General features: G+C 39.3%; 1 protein-coding gene across 1 annotated transcript; it reads left to right on the forward strand.

Annotated features, from left to right (window-relative positions):
• The first annotated feature begins 9,062 nt into the window (after nt 1-9,062).
• LOC137178757 (mRNA decay activator protein ZFP36L1-like) lies at nt 9,063-16,045 on the forward strand. Its single transcript, XM_067583971.1, has 2 exons — nt 9,063-9,254; nt 12,133-16,045. Exons 1-2 carry the CDS (start codon nt 9,201-9,203, stop codon nt 13,141-13,143), a joined length of 1,065 nt encoding a protein of 354 aa, XP_067440072.1. The 5' UTR covers nt 9,063-9,200; the 3' UTR covers nt 13,144-16,045.
• The last annotated feature ends 219 nt before the right edge of the window (nt 16,046-16,264 follow it).

The raw sequence follows: 16,264 nt of genomic DNA on the forward strand, positions 1-16,264 counted from the left end.
ATTCATCCAAGTTTTTATTAACATTTGTCTGAGATTTTTGCCTCTGCCCCAACACACTGGCAGTAATGAAATTTAGTTTGTGCTAAATATCTGGTGTCATCTCTGTCTAGAGACAATGAGCTGGTTACTGTGGATAATCCACTGTCAACCATTTTTATTTACACTGTGAAGAAACTGAACTGCCATATTTCTCTTTTGGTCATTGCAGTGTTGCTAGATCGGAAATACTAAAGTATCATACCAGAGGCTGAAAATTTTCATATTTTGTGGAAACGTAAGTCATAAACAAGAGAACAAATGTGTTGCTGGCTGCAACACATGCTGTGTTCACAAACGTGCCATAAAGCCCCACTTTGAAGATGTGCGGTCACAAATATGACTCAACATTTCTAAATTACTAATGTAAAATATCTTATCAAAGGAGGCATATCAGAGTGTGATGTTTAGATGTTGCTCTAGATATCTAGGCAACTGTCCAATTTGTTGTGTCTTTCCTCTATGCTGTAGATGTGAATTTTTAATTTCCCACAGCACTGGAAAGCAGCAATTGATGCAACTTGTGGGATGTAGTGTCTCAGTATGATCAAATTATTGTACATTATTGGACTTTCAGCATTATTGATCATACATCACACAGAAGGCAAAATTATTGTACAAATACGATAATTATCTTACATCTGGGTCATTGCCTTGGCAATGAGTGTCAATGAATTTGGGGGACGGAACTTCTGAAGGAGCATGAAGGGAGGGGTGTATTTGGGTGTTTAGTTCAAATATCAACAATCTCTCTCCATAATGACTGACTCTACCTTTAGCTATAAATCTGAGACCAAAATTAATATTTGAAAATAACATATAGACCGTCACAATAAATGTTACAATAAAATAAATGTGTAGAAAGCTGTAGTTAATGTGCTGCTCTGTAACTAGGTTTTCAAACCTCTCCTAAGATTCTGTCCTTTCAGTTTGTGGATTTGAGCGACACAACTCAAGAGTTTCATGACAGAGCTGTGGTGATGCTCAAACCTATCTTTAAATCATCTCAAAAACTTCTATTTGTATTAGAGCTCATCTGCAAGGCTGCAGCTCACCTGTCTGTATGTCTCTGTGACATCAGAGCTCACCTTAGAGGTTGCAGCTCACCTGTCTGTGTCTCTGTGACATCAGAGCTCACCTGAGAGGCTGCAGCTCACCTTACTGTGTGCCTCAGGCTGCTGCTGACTGAGTACTCATAATAAAATGATACCTGACAGTCACAAACAGTTCCATTGGACAGGCTATAGCTAATTTAGCTTATAAATAATGTCATGTCTTAATGACATTGCAATAATAACTCTGCTCTTGATCCACTCATGCAAAGGGGAGAGATGGTATTAAATAGTAAATATTTCTCCCACTAATTTCAAAGATTAATGTTTGGATTGATTACAGAGCATTCTTATTAACTAAGCTCAGCTGTTACTGACACTTTGGACCACATGTCTTAATTTGCTTTTGGGAGGAATTTTCACCAACAGTAATAAAGTTGTTTAATTAAACAGCATGTCTGACCAAAATTAGTTAACAACACTTAACACCTGAACACCACTGCTATTGCTGCTGCCGGGCTGCTGCTAGTCAACAATGCACACAGCTGGAAGTTGAGGGTTGATGATGAGGATGATCTCATTAGACCGAGGATCCTCCATATCCTGCTCTTTCACTCTTTATCATAATAGCAGCACATTTTTTGCAGAAAACACATTAACCTGGCAACTCTGCATTAACATTAAGTGGACTTAAAGTGGCTAGATTGTTTGACATCAGTAAAAATATTGGAAGGGACAATCTAGCAACACCTTGATGTTGGTAGGGTCATGTCCACCATCCATAACCAAATCTATGTCCAAACCACATGAAAATTTCAACAATTTCAATTCAATTCAATTCAATTCAATTTTATTTATATAGCACCAAATCACAACAAGGACACTGAGATGACAAATAAACCCAAAGAATGATGAAGAAAAAAAACTTATGCATGTAACCCGAAACAAAGAGAGACAGAGTTGAATGAATGTGAATATCTCTGGCCAAAAACTAGAATGAACTTAACTTGATACTTGGCGTGTGACATGTTCTGCATAAAAATTACAACCTTTCTGTGTGCCTAATAGTACATAATAGTGCATGTTTGTGGTCCAATGCATACTGTTTGTAGCAATTTAACTGAATTTAAATCTGAATTTCACCCTTGGCCTAAAGACCAATTAATTCCATTTTTATCAGCATTTGTGAGCCATCAGATGAAAACTTTTGAGTTGACTGGTTTTATAGCCATATTACAATGAGTGTCATGCTGCACTCGTGTTCATGATAGTAAACAAGTTTCGCTTTTATAGGTTGTTTTGTCAGAAAAAAATTAAACCCTTACAGACAGTACAGCTTTGCTTAACTGTCTTATTGTATTGTACTTTGCTGAATTTAATTAATTTTTTTATTGATGTTTGGTGCTGCAACTTGAATACAAATAAATGACAAAGAAGATTTATTTCACAGTTATGTTCCGCTGAAAATAGATAAGTGAATATACACTAGGAAACAGCAGGCAGGTGTAGACACAGAGAAGCAGAATAACAGCAATAATAACAATAACAATAATAATAATAGAGATATGACTAGCAATAACAAATAACAGCAATAGCTGAAGAGAAGGACACCAACAGGAGCGCGCCACTCCCAAGCATATATAAGGAGAATAGTATTGGTCCAAGTACAGAACCTTGTGGAACTCTGTGTCTAACTTTTGCGTGCATGGAGGATTAATTTTTAATGTGTACAAACTGAAATCGATCTGATGAGTAGGATTTAAACCAGCTTAATGCAGTTCCTCTATGACTCTATAAATGTTCCAGTCTCTGTAATAGGATGTGATGGTCAATTGTGTCAAATGCAGCACTAAGATCTAACAAGACAAGTACAGAGAGAAGTCCTTTGTCCGATGCAGTTAGGAGATCATTTATGACTTTCACCACTGCTGTCTCTGTGCTATGATGTGCTCTAAATCCTTTTTATTCTCCTCAATAAATGATGAGTAATAGGCGGCTCTGGCATTACAGAGGGCCTTCCTATATGTTTTAAGACTATCTTGCCAGACTAAGCAAGATTCTCTTAGTTTGGTGGAATGCCAAATCCTCCAATGTTTGCTTTAATTTGCGGGTTTGGGAGTTATACCATGGAGCTAACCTCTTATGTTTTATTACCTTCCTTTTTAAAGGGGCAATGGAGTCCAGTGTTATTCGCAGTGAGCCTGCAGTACTATCAACAAGATTATCAATTTTGGAGGGAAGAAAGTTAGCATAAGAGTCCTCTGTAGTATTGAGACATGTCACTGAATTCAGTACTGATGGAATTGCTTCCTTAAATTTAGCTACAGCACTATCAGATTGACATCTAATGAAGACATTTTTGTCTAATTTGTAATCCTGTAATGGGAATTCAAAAGTTATTAAGTAATAGTCTGATAAAATAGGATTTTGTGGAAAAACTATTAAATGTTCAATTTCGATGCTGTAAGTCAGAACAAGGTCGAGGGTGTGGTTAACAAAGTGAGTGGGTTTATTTACACTCTAAGAGAAGCTAATTAAGTCTAATAATGAGATAAACGCAGTGCTAAGACTGATGATTATTGACGTCCACGTGATATTGAAATCACCTACTATGATTACTTTATCTGTGCTAAGGACTAAGTTTGATAAAAAAATCTGAGATTTTAGATAAAAATTCAGAGTATGGGCTGGGTGGATGGTACACTATAACAAATAGAATTGGCTTTAACATTTTCCAGGTTGGGTGAGAGAGACTAAGAACAAGACTTTCAAATGAGTTATAATTAAATTTAGGTCTAGGGTTGATAATTAGTTTTGAGTTGAAGATGGCTGCAACTCCACCTCCTCGATCAGTGTCATGAGGAATGTGAGTATTAATATGACTGGGAGGAGTGGATTCGTTTAGGCTGAGACACTCTTCATGACACAGCTAGTAAAACAGAATAAATCAATACGATAATCTGAGATTAGATCATTTACTAATATGGTTTTAGATAATAGTGATCTAATGTTTAAGAGTCCACATGTAATTATCCTATTTTGTTGTACTGTTGCAGAGGTGGTGTTCATTTTTATTAGATTTTTATGAATGACTCCTCTTTTGTTCATTTTAGATTTAATTGATTTAAGTGGTCAGGGGGGAAGTGTATAGGACTGCAGCCCTGCCTCCTGGTCTCAACTCTGGGTTGTCATGGTTTTGGTCTGCTAATAAACTCAGCCATATTTCTCAATATAAGAGCAGCTACATCCAAAGTGGGATGTATGCTGTCTCTCCTAATCAGACCAGGTCTTCCCCAGAAAGTCTGCCAATTGTTTATCGTTTGCTGGACACCACCTCGACAACCAGCGGTTGAATGATGACGTGGCTATACATGTCATCACTGGTCAGATTTGGCAGTGGCCCAGAGTCCAACATTGTCTTTGCATATGTACACACTAGGAATGTGCAAAGAGTCCAGTATTTGTATTTGTATCTGTATTTGTTGAGGCAGCAAAATAATTTGTATTGGTATTCAAATAAAAGTGGAAAGAGGCTTAAAAATCCTGTTTTTGTTTTTATTGCACTTTAATTTTAGAAAATTAAAGTTACAATTAAAGCTGCAAGCAGCGTTGATCGGGACCTCACACTCTGGCTCATCGGGATCAGATCATTTTGCTTTTTAAAAATTAGGGATATTTCTTACAAGTGTGGTGTGCTTTTATTTTGAAAGTTTGATTGACATGTGTACTGTCAGGTGTCACAGAAAAATACTCATACATTTGAATGGAGAGTGTGAGCGAACCCACACCTTTTTGAATGTTTACTGCTTCCACATAGTTTTAGATACAGACTTCATTTGAGCTTTAAATGAGTCACGAGACTTTGACCTACAAATCTTTAATTTTTTAAAGTTTTTTTAATCTTTTACTGTTTTTGACATATTAGAGTTTGACTTTTAAAGTCTTTTCTTGCTCCTCCTGTGACTTTATAATGAGTGTGTATTGCGGAAGGTTTCACAGCACTGTGGGAGCGACATCACCAGGAGCAGTTGGAGAGGAGGTTTTTAGAGAACACTTCTTGTGAAATCTCCTCATAAATCCCATTACTTTGGCCAAATCTAACATTAAAAATCATATTTTAGTAGGAAATTTCATGGCGAATCCATTGATACAGGTTTGAAAGTGGTCAGACTTATAGTTTAGACGTCAGCAGCCTCTGTTTGACACAAAGTTCATGCCTCCCCATTGGTTTAGATTGTAAGGTGTGATGTGGCACTGCAACTTTCAGGGCTTATCAAATCCAAACCGTTCAAGTTATTACAAAGTTTTTCACAACTTTTTTTCAGCGCAGTGTCATAAGTCATGTATTAAAGATTGAAGCCGATATCATTAACACTCTCTTAGGAGATAGCGTTTGTTCGGGGTCCGGAATTGGAGCAAAGTCTTATTTTGAAAGTCTGATTGTGGACTTCCTGTTGGATTTAGGTCAGGGGTGTCAGTGTTTACAATGATTTGTAGGTCTTGATGAGACAAATAATTGAGTTGTGGTTTGATCTCTCTACAACATTCCTACAAGCCGTGGTGGCCATTTTAGTTACATAGGTGACGCTAGAGAGCACATTTTGGCACTTTAGGGGTTAAATTTTACATTTTATCAAATTTTTACCAGACCTGATGTGCATGCCAAATTTGGTGAGTTTTTGAGCATGTTTAGGGGGTCAAATTTATATTATAATATTATAAAGAAAGAAGGAAACAAACAAACAAACACACGAAAAACAATAGGGTCCTCGCCCTTAGGCGCCCTCTGCCTTTTGGGCTCGGTCCCTAATAAGTGTTCATGAATAAACTACCTCACGAAGGAGGTCCCCACACTGAGTCTTGAACTGGAGTCTCCCAGATCATAGACGACTGCGCTGACTACTGAGCTAAAACTTTACTCATCTCCTTATTGCAGACAGACCTATATCTATTTATACACCCATAACACAGAGACAGCACACCGTGTAATGTGTAGGGAAGAACTTCAAAGGCAATTATTGTTTTGCACTTTTCATTTATTGCCTATTTTTTACAACCTAACTTTGTGGAAAGGAGAAGGGGAATAACAGGTTATGGAGAGTCCTTTGAGAGCACTTTGCATGTGTCAGTAGCTCAGTTTTATATCTGGGGAACACCCCCAACTGGTGGATGTGACTCTCCTCATTGAGACATGCTGATAGATGTAACAGCGGAGACGAGGAGACAGACTGAGATAGCAATGTAACTGACCTGCACGCTGGTATTTAGCATATTTGTTTTTTTCTCCCCGAATACAAATCATTTTTAAAATATTTGTGTGTAACAAATATTCTTAAAAAAAACCCCACTATTTGTGCTTTGCCGAATAACATATTTGTATTCGGGCACAGTCCTAGTACACACTGATTCAACAGTAATTTTAGTGACCTCTGATTGGCGTAATCGGGATTCAAATTTGATTCAATGTCGCCCACTCTGGCCCCAGGAATACATCTGACTATGGCTGCTAGTTTCGCTAATTTCACGAGTTGGTTTCTCAGCGGGTTTGTCACTGAGTGGGGAGAACCTGTTTGAAACGTGAACTGGTTAGTGGTGAACTGTGGGCTTCTGCTTGGGGCTATGCTTCCTTTGGACATTCACCCAGCCACCCTGGCTTCCCAGCTGCTCGGGAACTACCAGAGGAGCAGGAGCTATGCTAGTTCCACCCACACCGGCTACTGTGGGCTGGCTAACTACATTAGCTAATGACTGGTTTTCCATGGTGTGGAGCCACACTTCCAATTCACTGAGCCTCACCTCCAGCACTGCAAATTTATTACATGTACCATTATCACTAAAGGAGACAGAGGAATAGCTAAACATATGACATACTGTGTAAGAGAGAGCAGGAGAGTGAGAAGGAGAGAGAGAAGCCATCACTAACTGCTTATCTAAGTTAGCTGCTAAGTAAATAACGTAACGTAAAAAGTAATAAGTTAGTAAATAACTAATAACTGTGGGATTAACGAGAAGAGTCGCTAAAAGAAGTGAGAGACCTAAGAGTGCTTGAGTAGAATTAATATACTTAAATATACAGCAGGTATTTATCCACAGTAATGAGGAATAAAGCAGAATTAACTGAGTTGAAAGCAGCAAAAACACTATCAGTAAACACAGTTGGCAACCAGAAATGACACAATACATTTACCGCAGCACGTCAGCCACGTCAGGATGACTAGGTAAAAGCCAAATTAAGTTCAGTTCATAACATAAAAGAATCAGAAAAGACAATGGCACAAATATAGTATTATAGCCCATGGACTGATATGTTGGCACTCCTACCTATTCTCCACCCCTCACTTGGCATGAATTGAACACTATTCAACATGGGACAAACCAGATATCTGTTTGACGCAGTGGAAATTTTTTGGTTACTTACCTTTTGTCTTGTGTGGCCATGTACTGTTTTTTAGTTCAATAAATCAATGTATTTGCATAAAATGTGTAATGTAAAAGGGGTAGCTATTTAAGCACAGGTCATTGTAACCCACTCTGCAGTTTCACTGAGCTATTCAGCTGTTTTTAGCTCATTGTTTTGGTTGGATGCCACTTTTATTCCAATGTTCAGAGCTAAAAGGACTGTGAATATACAGTATGACTTACATTTGTTAAATGGTCAAACTCTAAATGAATGCTAATATTGTGGTTAAGTATAGGCAATTGTTTGCTTGATGGTCAGCCATATCAATTTTGTAAAGTGATGTCAGGGCTGTCAGCTTGTTCCTTTTGTCCTCATAGGAACAACAGGTGATGAATACAACATTAAGTAAAATGGTATGGGATGACTGTAAGTACATTTGTCATATAATATCCTGTAAAACAGTCTGGTTAAGTGTGCACCCTGGGACAGAACACACCAATCACATGACTGCTCATTGTCTAACTGTACATTCAGACAAACTAAAGTGGCAGTTACAATTAATCTGTGACTCCAACATTTATCTTCCAAAAGGATTATATCATATATCAAAAAGCTACAGAGACATTAGAACCAGCGGTGAATCACTAAAGAGCTGCACAGATCAGTTCATCGGATCATTTTCTCCCCGGGATGACGACACAGGACTTGGGCTGCTAGCAGCTGAGATGACCGGCTGCTTTCACCTGGCCAGCCGCTCCTCACATGTCCGAAAACATTGCAACAAACTTACAAACAGGTGTTATTTGAATAAACTGACCATATATTTGGAATCTACACGGTTACTTTCTCACCTGAAAAAGTATTTAGTCTTAATAAAATGAGACATTAACAATCCTCGAGTGAAAATTACAACAGCTTGGCTCAAAATCTCCGCTGTGACACCTCGCTCTGGGATATCCAATCTGCGTCACATTGCAAGGCACACTGAGTAATGTAGGCCCAGCAAGGGCCCTCCTCCCTACGCCAAAACAGTGACAGAGTTGAAACTGAAAACCAGTGACACTGAAAAAATACTGTGCAAAAAAATAAATAAATCTGTCACTGAAGAAAGACAGACATGAAGAAAAAAATCTGAAATTGACATTGAAAAACACATCATCATGCAAAAAATAAATTATTATTTTAATTAAATAAAATTATTAAATTATTAAATTATTAAATTATTATTATTAAATAATTATTAAATAAAATAAGATAATAAAATTGTAAGATTGTAATTTTGTAATGTCTGTGTTTTATTTTTCAGTGGAACTTTTTTCAGTGCCAATACTTGTTTCAGTGCCAATACAACGTTTTCCAATATAAGTGTTTCAATGACAATGTTTACTTTTTCAGTTCAGGTTTTGTTTTGAATGCAACATTTTATTTTTGATGCCAAAATGTAAATGTCACTGTTCTAGCCCCATAATTTTCTACCTAGACAGTTGCATATTAGTCCTGCAGAGGCGCTGTTTGCTCTAAGGTTCTTATTGGCTGCATGTGTGCGGCGTGTCAGCCGGAAGCCTACCGCGCAGCAGCCCCCCGCTGCCTGCAGAAAACGAACTGCGCAGCACCGGAGCACGACAGAGGGGGCTGTCTGCGGGACAGGAAACACGGAAATCCAGACTGGCACTAAGAACCACCAGCTCTTGTTCTCAAACGTTACCAAAAACATGACAGCAACTACTATTTCTCCTTTCTTCGAGTACAGTGAAGTCCCGAACAAGGTAAATGACGCCTATCCTGGAGGGTTTATTTACTGAAGAAAATATGCTAACGTTAGCCTAGCCACTTTTCTGACTGCAAGTTTGTGCTAGTTTTTTAGAGCAAGTTACATAAATTAACATGTTTGTTAGCTGTTATAGTGCGTGTCTCTCGGACTCAGCCTCTGTAAACCAGATAACACTAACATAAGTTAAAAACAGGTTTTTGTACCACTGCTGCTAACTAACTTTATAATGTTGGCGCAATGGCATAACTAAGTTGACTGTTAACGTTAGTTAAAAAGGTAATATGAGTTTGACGCCAAAGACAGTTGTCGATGTCTAATGCCAACCTTTACGCTGAAATAAAGTAACCTAGTTACATGTAAATATAGAGCTGTAGTAGCTTTAGCACCACTTTTAGGACAAACAAAAAGTTGTTTACTCTAACGTCGTGTATTACTTCACGTAACGTTAAATATTCGGCGTTAACTAGCGTTAGCCTGCTCTCTTTGCATTTGCTCTCTGTGTATTAGCGTTGTTTAGTTAACTAAGCTAATATTCAGCGTCATTGTGTTAAGCAGTAAACGTCGTTAGCTGTCGTTTACATTGCTTACTTACTTACAGTTACTTACAGAAACTGAGTTGTTAAAACTACAACCGCTCAGTTTTAGTATCATCTGTGTCAATCCGTGCGTTGTAAGTCCACATGCAGTCACTGAACTGCACAGCTTTCTATTGGGGCCATACGTTTGACAGTGGCTTGTTCCTGCCTTAACAGTCGTGGATGTCAAAATACCACAACAGAGGAAAATATTGCGGAGGTTCATCATATGTTGAGCAATGAAGCAACTGCGTAGGAATAGGCTGAGGGGCTGACTTATGATTTTGTGATCAAACACACTGCATCTTAACCCAGAATGGACTGTACTGTTGAATTAATGTGTGGATTCATGCTATGCCAATTTGTACATGTTAAGATTGCACTATGGACAGGGGTTGCCCAAGTATTTAAACAATGTACTCTTAAAGTTATGGTAAATGTTTCTGTTTTACAGAAGTGCCACTTCTTTGGCTGTAAGGCAGTGTCTCTCAAACACAATGTCAGAGAGGCTGATATGGATACTTTTTTGATACATTTCTATACACAAAGTGGATTATATCATGTCTACACAATCTGTGTGGATACTCGTAACAACAGAATAGAAATGTAAGCTACATTTAGATTCTTGTGACAGGATTATCTGATTATGATACTTAAATTCTTAAATTCAGATTCTGCCTATCAGTTCTGGTTGCTGTGGAATTATAGTTCCAATTTGTGTAAGGAAAGAAATCAGAGTATGTTGAAAGCAGAAGCCACTTTATTTTATTTATGCGCTGCCACTAACAGTAACAAAATACAAAGTAACAATTTTTTATAAGTGACTTGAACTCAGAAGGTGAAATGAAGAAAGATGGACATATTCTGTTTAAGTCTGTTGCCCTGTTTAAGTTTGTCTTTAGGGATTGTTTTTACTTGCGTTGGATGCTGTGGCACTTGTTGATTCTGGAGCATTATGACTATGTAGGAACATTAAATGCTGCACTACACAATGCTGCAAAAAAATGCTTTCACATTAGACACTAAATTGTGACCCATGCATAACTTCTAATGTAAAGAGAAGCTCATTACATCCAAGCTTTCAGGAACAAAGATTAAAAATCATGTTTCTTAATCACCACTTCTTATTCATGTGGAACCAGTTCCACTTCATAACGGGTTCTTGGTTCGCAACTCTGCTTGTAACATCTTCTAATTGCTATGGCCATGTGAACTTTTGCAGTATAAAATGGGTGCATGACTCAAACAGATGATAAACACAGCACACAGCATTCACCGTACACTTAAATCACAGAGGATGAAATAGTGTGCTTATTCAAGGTTTTCCCTGGATTTTTTTGAGACAAAGGTGGCATAGGCTGGAGAATGTGTGCGATGTGGCATACACAGTTTGTGTCACCTTCAGTGTGCTTTGTGCTTAAGTGGGAAAAAGATGATGATTTGACAGACAAAAGTGTTCATAGAAATTTAAATTTTATACCAAGATGGAGGAAAAAGATGAAAAATAAAGGTTGTGACAAATGACGGTGTCTATTTTGTAAGCCTGGGACGATATGCCTATCGCCTGATTCAGTACTATCACAATACTTGGGTGATGATTTGATTCAGAATTGATTCTCAATTCAAAACAGATTCTTGATTGAATGAATAGAACATGGGGCACTATTTTCAGTCTCTTGCTCCAGATATAAATGGTCTGCTGCTTTTTTTAAAGTTAACAGCATTAATTAATTAATGAATTAATTAATGTAAAAGCATCTTACAGTCTCCTGCCTGGATGAGAATAACAAAATGAGGGGAGTCAGAGTGCTCTGCTGTTTTGTTATTAACGTTATGTCTCCAGCAGTGGAGAGCAGCCTCTCTGCTGCACTGTTTGCTCTGGGGAAAGCCATCATTGTCTAAGACACTGAGCGGATGCAGGGTTTTTGAGATGAGACAGACTGAGCACCAAGTTATTTTCTTCACCTCAGTAGGTTTAAGTTGTTTAATGCTGCAGTGTGTGGGTCAGCAGGTCTCGTTTGTTACTACTGGAATTTTGTGCTCCACTCCACTAACGTCAGTGTCTGAGTGACGGTGATGATCTACAAGAAATAATTCTAGTATGTGCGCTGTAGACTGTCCGGGTGCTGCACTGCCCTCGCTGTTGAGTTCCGCCTTTTTCGTTTGGTCAACAACACATGCTGGAATTTTCAACAAAGGCGGCGGCCAGTAATACAAAGGTGGCCCGCCTTTGAGTTAGATAGGCAGGAAAAACCCTGTTAATTGTATTGACTAACTTAAATGTCATTCTTTTTACAGAACAAGATGTTGAACTGCAGCAACAACAGCTGTCTTGGTGGACCTCATCTTACATCTAACTCACGCTCCAGTACCAACCTTTCCTCCTGCACCCCCACTGGGTCCCTGCTGGACAGGAAGGTGGGGGGGGGGCCCTCTGCAGGAGGCCTGTTCCAACGCCGTCACTCAGTCAGCCTCCCTGGTGCAAAATTCAGCCAGAACCAATTTATCAACAGCCTTAAAACAGATTCCTCGGTGTTGTTGGGCAGCAGTAACAACAAGGAGAACCGTCTCCGTGAGCGGTCCTACTCAGAGCTGGGGGACAGGCTGCAGCCTGGTAGTCAGGTGTGCACGGATGGAAGCAGCCAAGTCAACTCAAACCGCTATAAGACAGAGCTGTGCAGGCCCTTTGAAGAGAATGGCACCTGTAAGTATGGTGATAAGTGCCAGTTTGCCCACGGCATGCATGAGCTGCGCAGCCTGAGCCGTCACCCAAAGTATAAGACTGAGCTGTGCCGCACCTTCCACACCATTGGTTTCTGCCCATATGGCCCCCGCTGCCACTTCATCCACAACGCAGAGGAGCGCTGTGGGCCCCCACCCCTCTCTGCCTTCAACAAGATGGAGCGCCCTCGACTGCAGCACAGCTTCAGCTTCGCCGGCTTCCCCCGCTCTGGTGGCCGGCAGGATAGCCCCACTTCTGTCACACCTCCACCCATGTTCTGCACTGAAGACCTGACGGAGTGGCAGAGCAACTCTTTCACCTACTCCAGTGAGGAGCTTGCCAGCCTGTTTGGCCACAGCCTGGGGTCCCCACCTGTGTTTGAACCTCAGGGACCGGCCCGGCCTTCACCGAACACCCCCTGCTTTTTCCAGACCACATCAGAGAGCCCCCCCAGCCCCCCTGACTCTCTTTCTGACCAGGAGGGCTACCAGAGCAGTCAGGGTAGCCAGAGTGGCTCTGAGTCTCCCCTGCTGGATGCCTCCCGCCGCCTCCCCATCTTCAGCAGGCTCTCTGTCTCTGATGATTAAGGATTCTGCATCTCTGGGCTTGAGATGGAGTGATGAGGAAGAAAAAGGGTGAGGGGGGGGGATAGAGAGGAAGGTGGAGGCCATTCACGTCCTCTTCTTCTTAGCCCTGTTTACAGGAGAAGCAGACTGTGCTACATTGTTGTAGCCACACAGTCACATCAGAATATTGGATGCCTCATGATGATTGTCTTTTACTTTTAAGGACACATCCACCCCCGAATTCAGATCAAGTCTCTTCAATACGATGAACAGTTGGTAAACCACACACTGGTGCCATGGTGGATTGTGAAAAGTAGCTCAGAGATTATGAAGTAGTTTAAATATGACTTATAATGGGCAGTAGCAGTGGTAGTGTGGTCAGTGTGTGTTCCAGTACAGGGTGTCTGTACTGTACTTTGTGTCTTGCAGTGTTCTGTAGCTCCAGACAGCCATTATTATTATTATTATTATTATTACTATTATTGCCTGTGCCACAGCCTTTACACCTTCCAGAGGTTTGTGACAACTCAGTGTTCAGTTTGTAAGGATCGGCACTTTAAAAAGAACAAGACAAAGTCAGTGGACAGTTAGTTTATAAAGCTGCTGTTGGGTTTTTTCAGGTGAAGGCCTAGACTTTCTTTTTCTCTAATCATACCCAGTTTCCTGTTCTCTCACTTGTGCCATGGTGATTATTTTTTAAGAGGCTTACTCACAGATTGCCTTCCTTCAGTCAGGCTGGAATGCTGGTGCTACGTGCTTTGTTTCATTGAGCTGGTGGCCAGTTCTCTATTTGCTGCAGAGCAAACTGAAAAATCACACCAGAAACTTCAAAGGCCTCCATCCCAATAAAATGGAGGTGAATGGAATGCAGTTTTTGCTACTCATAAATTCATCATAATAAATTTAAAAGGCAGTGTCTTCCAGATCAATCTATATCAGTGTTACTCTGGATGGTGTCCACAGAAAATACTGGAGACAGTTTTCATGGAGACTATTTCTTTGTTAATTGGATTATCCACAGGGTCACTGACAAGTGGGTATTGATTTTTTTTTTTTTAAAATAATATTTGTCAATACTACTAGAGTAAAGAGAGAATGTTTTCATTTTGTAATTTTGGGTGAACTAACCTTTTAAGAAACTGCCAGCAGACGGTGTTAAACAGCAATTGGCGGGTACCTTTTGACAATTTTCCACCTTTATCTTAAGAGTTGCTTAACTGCTGCAAGGTTTTTTTTCCCTATAAAATATGAGTAGTTCAGCTTTTTCTTTCTGATCAGACATTTCCAGCCCCCCATTGATCAATTCTCTGTCTGAGGCAACGTCAGCTGTTTGAAATCAGATGAGCATAAGCACTCCTTTTGATTCCTCCGTGTTCAATATTATTAGTATTATTATTATTATTATGTTTTCGTTATTACTAATATCATTATTGTGTAGTTTATTTTCTAAAGCCTTCAAAGTAAGGGCTTTGGTTGTCACTGCTTATTTATCAAAATGTATTTATTGCTGATTCATTTTTATTTTGTATTTATCTGGTTAATGAAACAATAGAATATATATTTTATGTTAAGTTATGATCTTCCATATTAATTGCAAGATTGTGAAAAACTTTGTTATATTTTCACAGTTAATATATTATACTGCAATGACATTTTTTGTAACACTTGATTTATTTTTTAAGTGAATCTTTAATTTAAACATTGCACAAAAGTTTAGCATTTTTATTTATTGTGTGCTCCTCCCACATGTTGGACTACAGGTGGAGATTCTCTGTCACAGTCTGAAGGCAATTTCAATGCCCCAGTGTATGCCAGAGGCATCCCTACAAACTTTCACTTCTCAGTGACTGTGAGAGGTTCTGCAGCTGCCATTATCAAGTTGAAATGATGGAAAAACTAATAATAGTAATGAAATGCAAACTAATCAGGTCACTAAACTAGTGGCATACAGTTTAAGTTATGAATGCACACAGGATGCAGGTATTGCTGATGGTTCACACAGGGGTCTTACATGTGGAGAATGTTTGTTTGGCGTAGGGGCCCATTTCCAGGCTTTTCAACCACATTTGGAAATTGCACTAAAGAGTGAGGAAAATATTTTTGTATTCTTGAGATACAGATACATAGAACCATACAAGTCATGGCCTTAGACCTTCTTCCTTTGAAGAATAGCAATTTTACTGGAGAACAATCCTCTACCGAGCATCTGTAAGAATATTCAGCACGATATTGATCAACTGGATTTGATTGAATTCAAAGTGTGGTATAACCCCAGAATGCTGAAAGAGTATTTGTGTGGGAACCCTGTTTACATCTCCACCTGCACTGTAGAAAATGTCAAATTACCAGACTGAAATGCAGAGCATTAACTGCTGCTTCCAGTGTGTTCAGGCCTCAGGAAGAGAGACCTGCAGCTTGTTTCATCCTCTAGAATGTAGACTGGCTCTGGAACAGTCTTGTCCTCATAAGTGTCTTTGACTGGGATGAATTCTCATTTCATTATCATCATTTCATTATCAAAGTCAGTCAGTCAAATCCGTTTCACTCAGTGATTAAAGACAACATTTTAAGCTCTTATTTTGAAAGGATAATAGAAGCTCTTCCACAGTATCATGCACAGACTTACAAGCACTTTGAGTCATGACGATGATGATGTAAAAGTTATTTTTGACCACTTTTTCCTATGATGTGCCTGTAAATACATTCCAGGTTTCCCAAATGTTGTGCCTTCATATTTTTCTATAAATGGAGCGATAAAAGCTTAAAATGTGTTCCTGTAGTTTTAACATTGACACAGGAAAAGGAACTGTTGAATGTATTCTCCAGCAGCCATTGCTGTTCACTACAGTAATTACTTTGTTCATGGTTCATGTTGTAATGACAGATTGCAGTTAAGACCAATAAAACATGTATTTATATTTAACGTGAGTTCCTGTTTGTGACAAATGCTGCTTTACATGACAGCAAACCACAAGGTCTAATCATATTAAATCCTGTTGACAAACATTGGTGTTGTGACAGAACACAGCTGAGGTTTGAGCTCAGGACCATACAGGTGTTTCTGCAGGTTTCAGCCCTTTTACTGCATATCTGAAATTACTGCTGTCCATTTTCCATAGCATGCTGTCTTTGTTGCTGTACA

This window comes from Thunnus thynnus, unplaced genomic scaffold (genome assembly GCF_963924715.1).
Source record: "Thunnus thynnus unplaced genomic scaffold, fThuThy2.1 SCAFFOLD_36, whole genome shotgun sequence".
Taxonomy (NCBI): domain Eukaryota; kingdom Metazoa; phylum Chordata; class Actinopteri; order Scombriformes; family Scombridae; genus Thunnus; species Thunnus thynnus.

Bases quoted from the DNA above. Each gene is read 5' to 3' on its own strand.
- LOC137178757 (XM_067583971.1), top strand. From the start codon at position 9,201: ATGACAGCAACTACTATTTCTCCTTTCTTCGAGTACAGTGAAGTCCCG. The intron at 9,255-12,132 runs GTAAATGACGCC...TTCTTTTTACAG, and splicing joins ACAGTGAAGTCCCGAACAAG to AACAAGATGTTGAACTGCAG.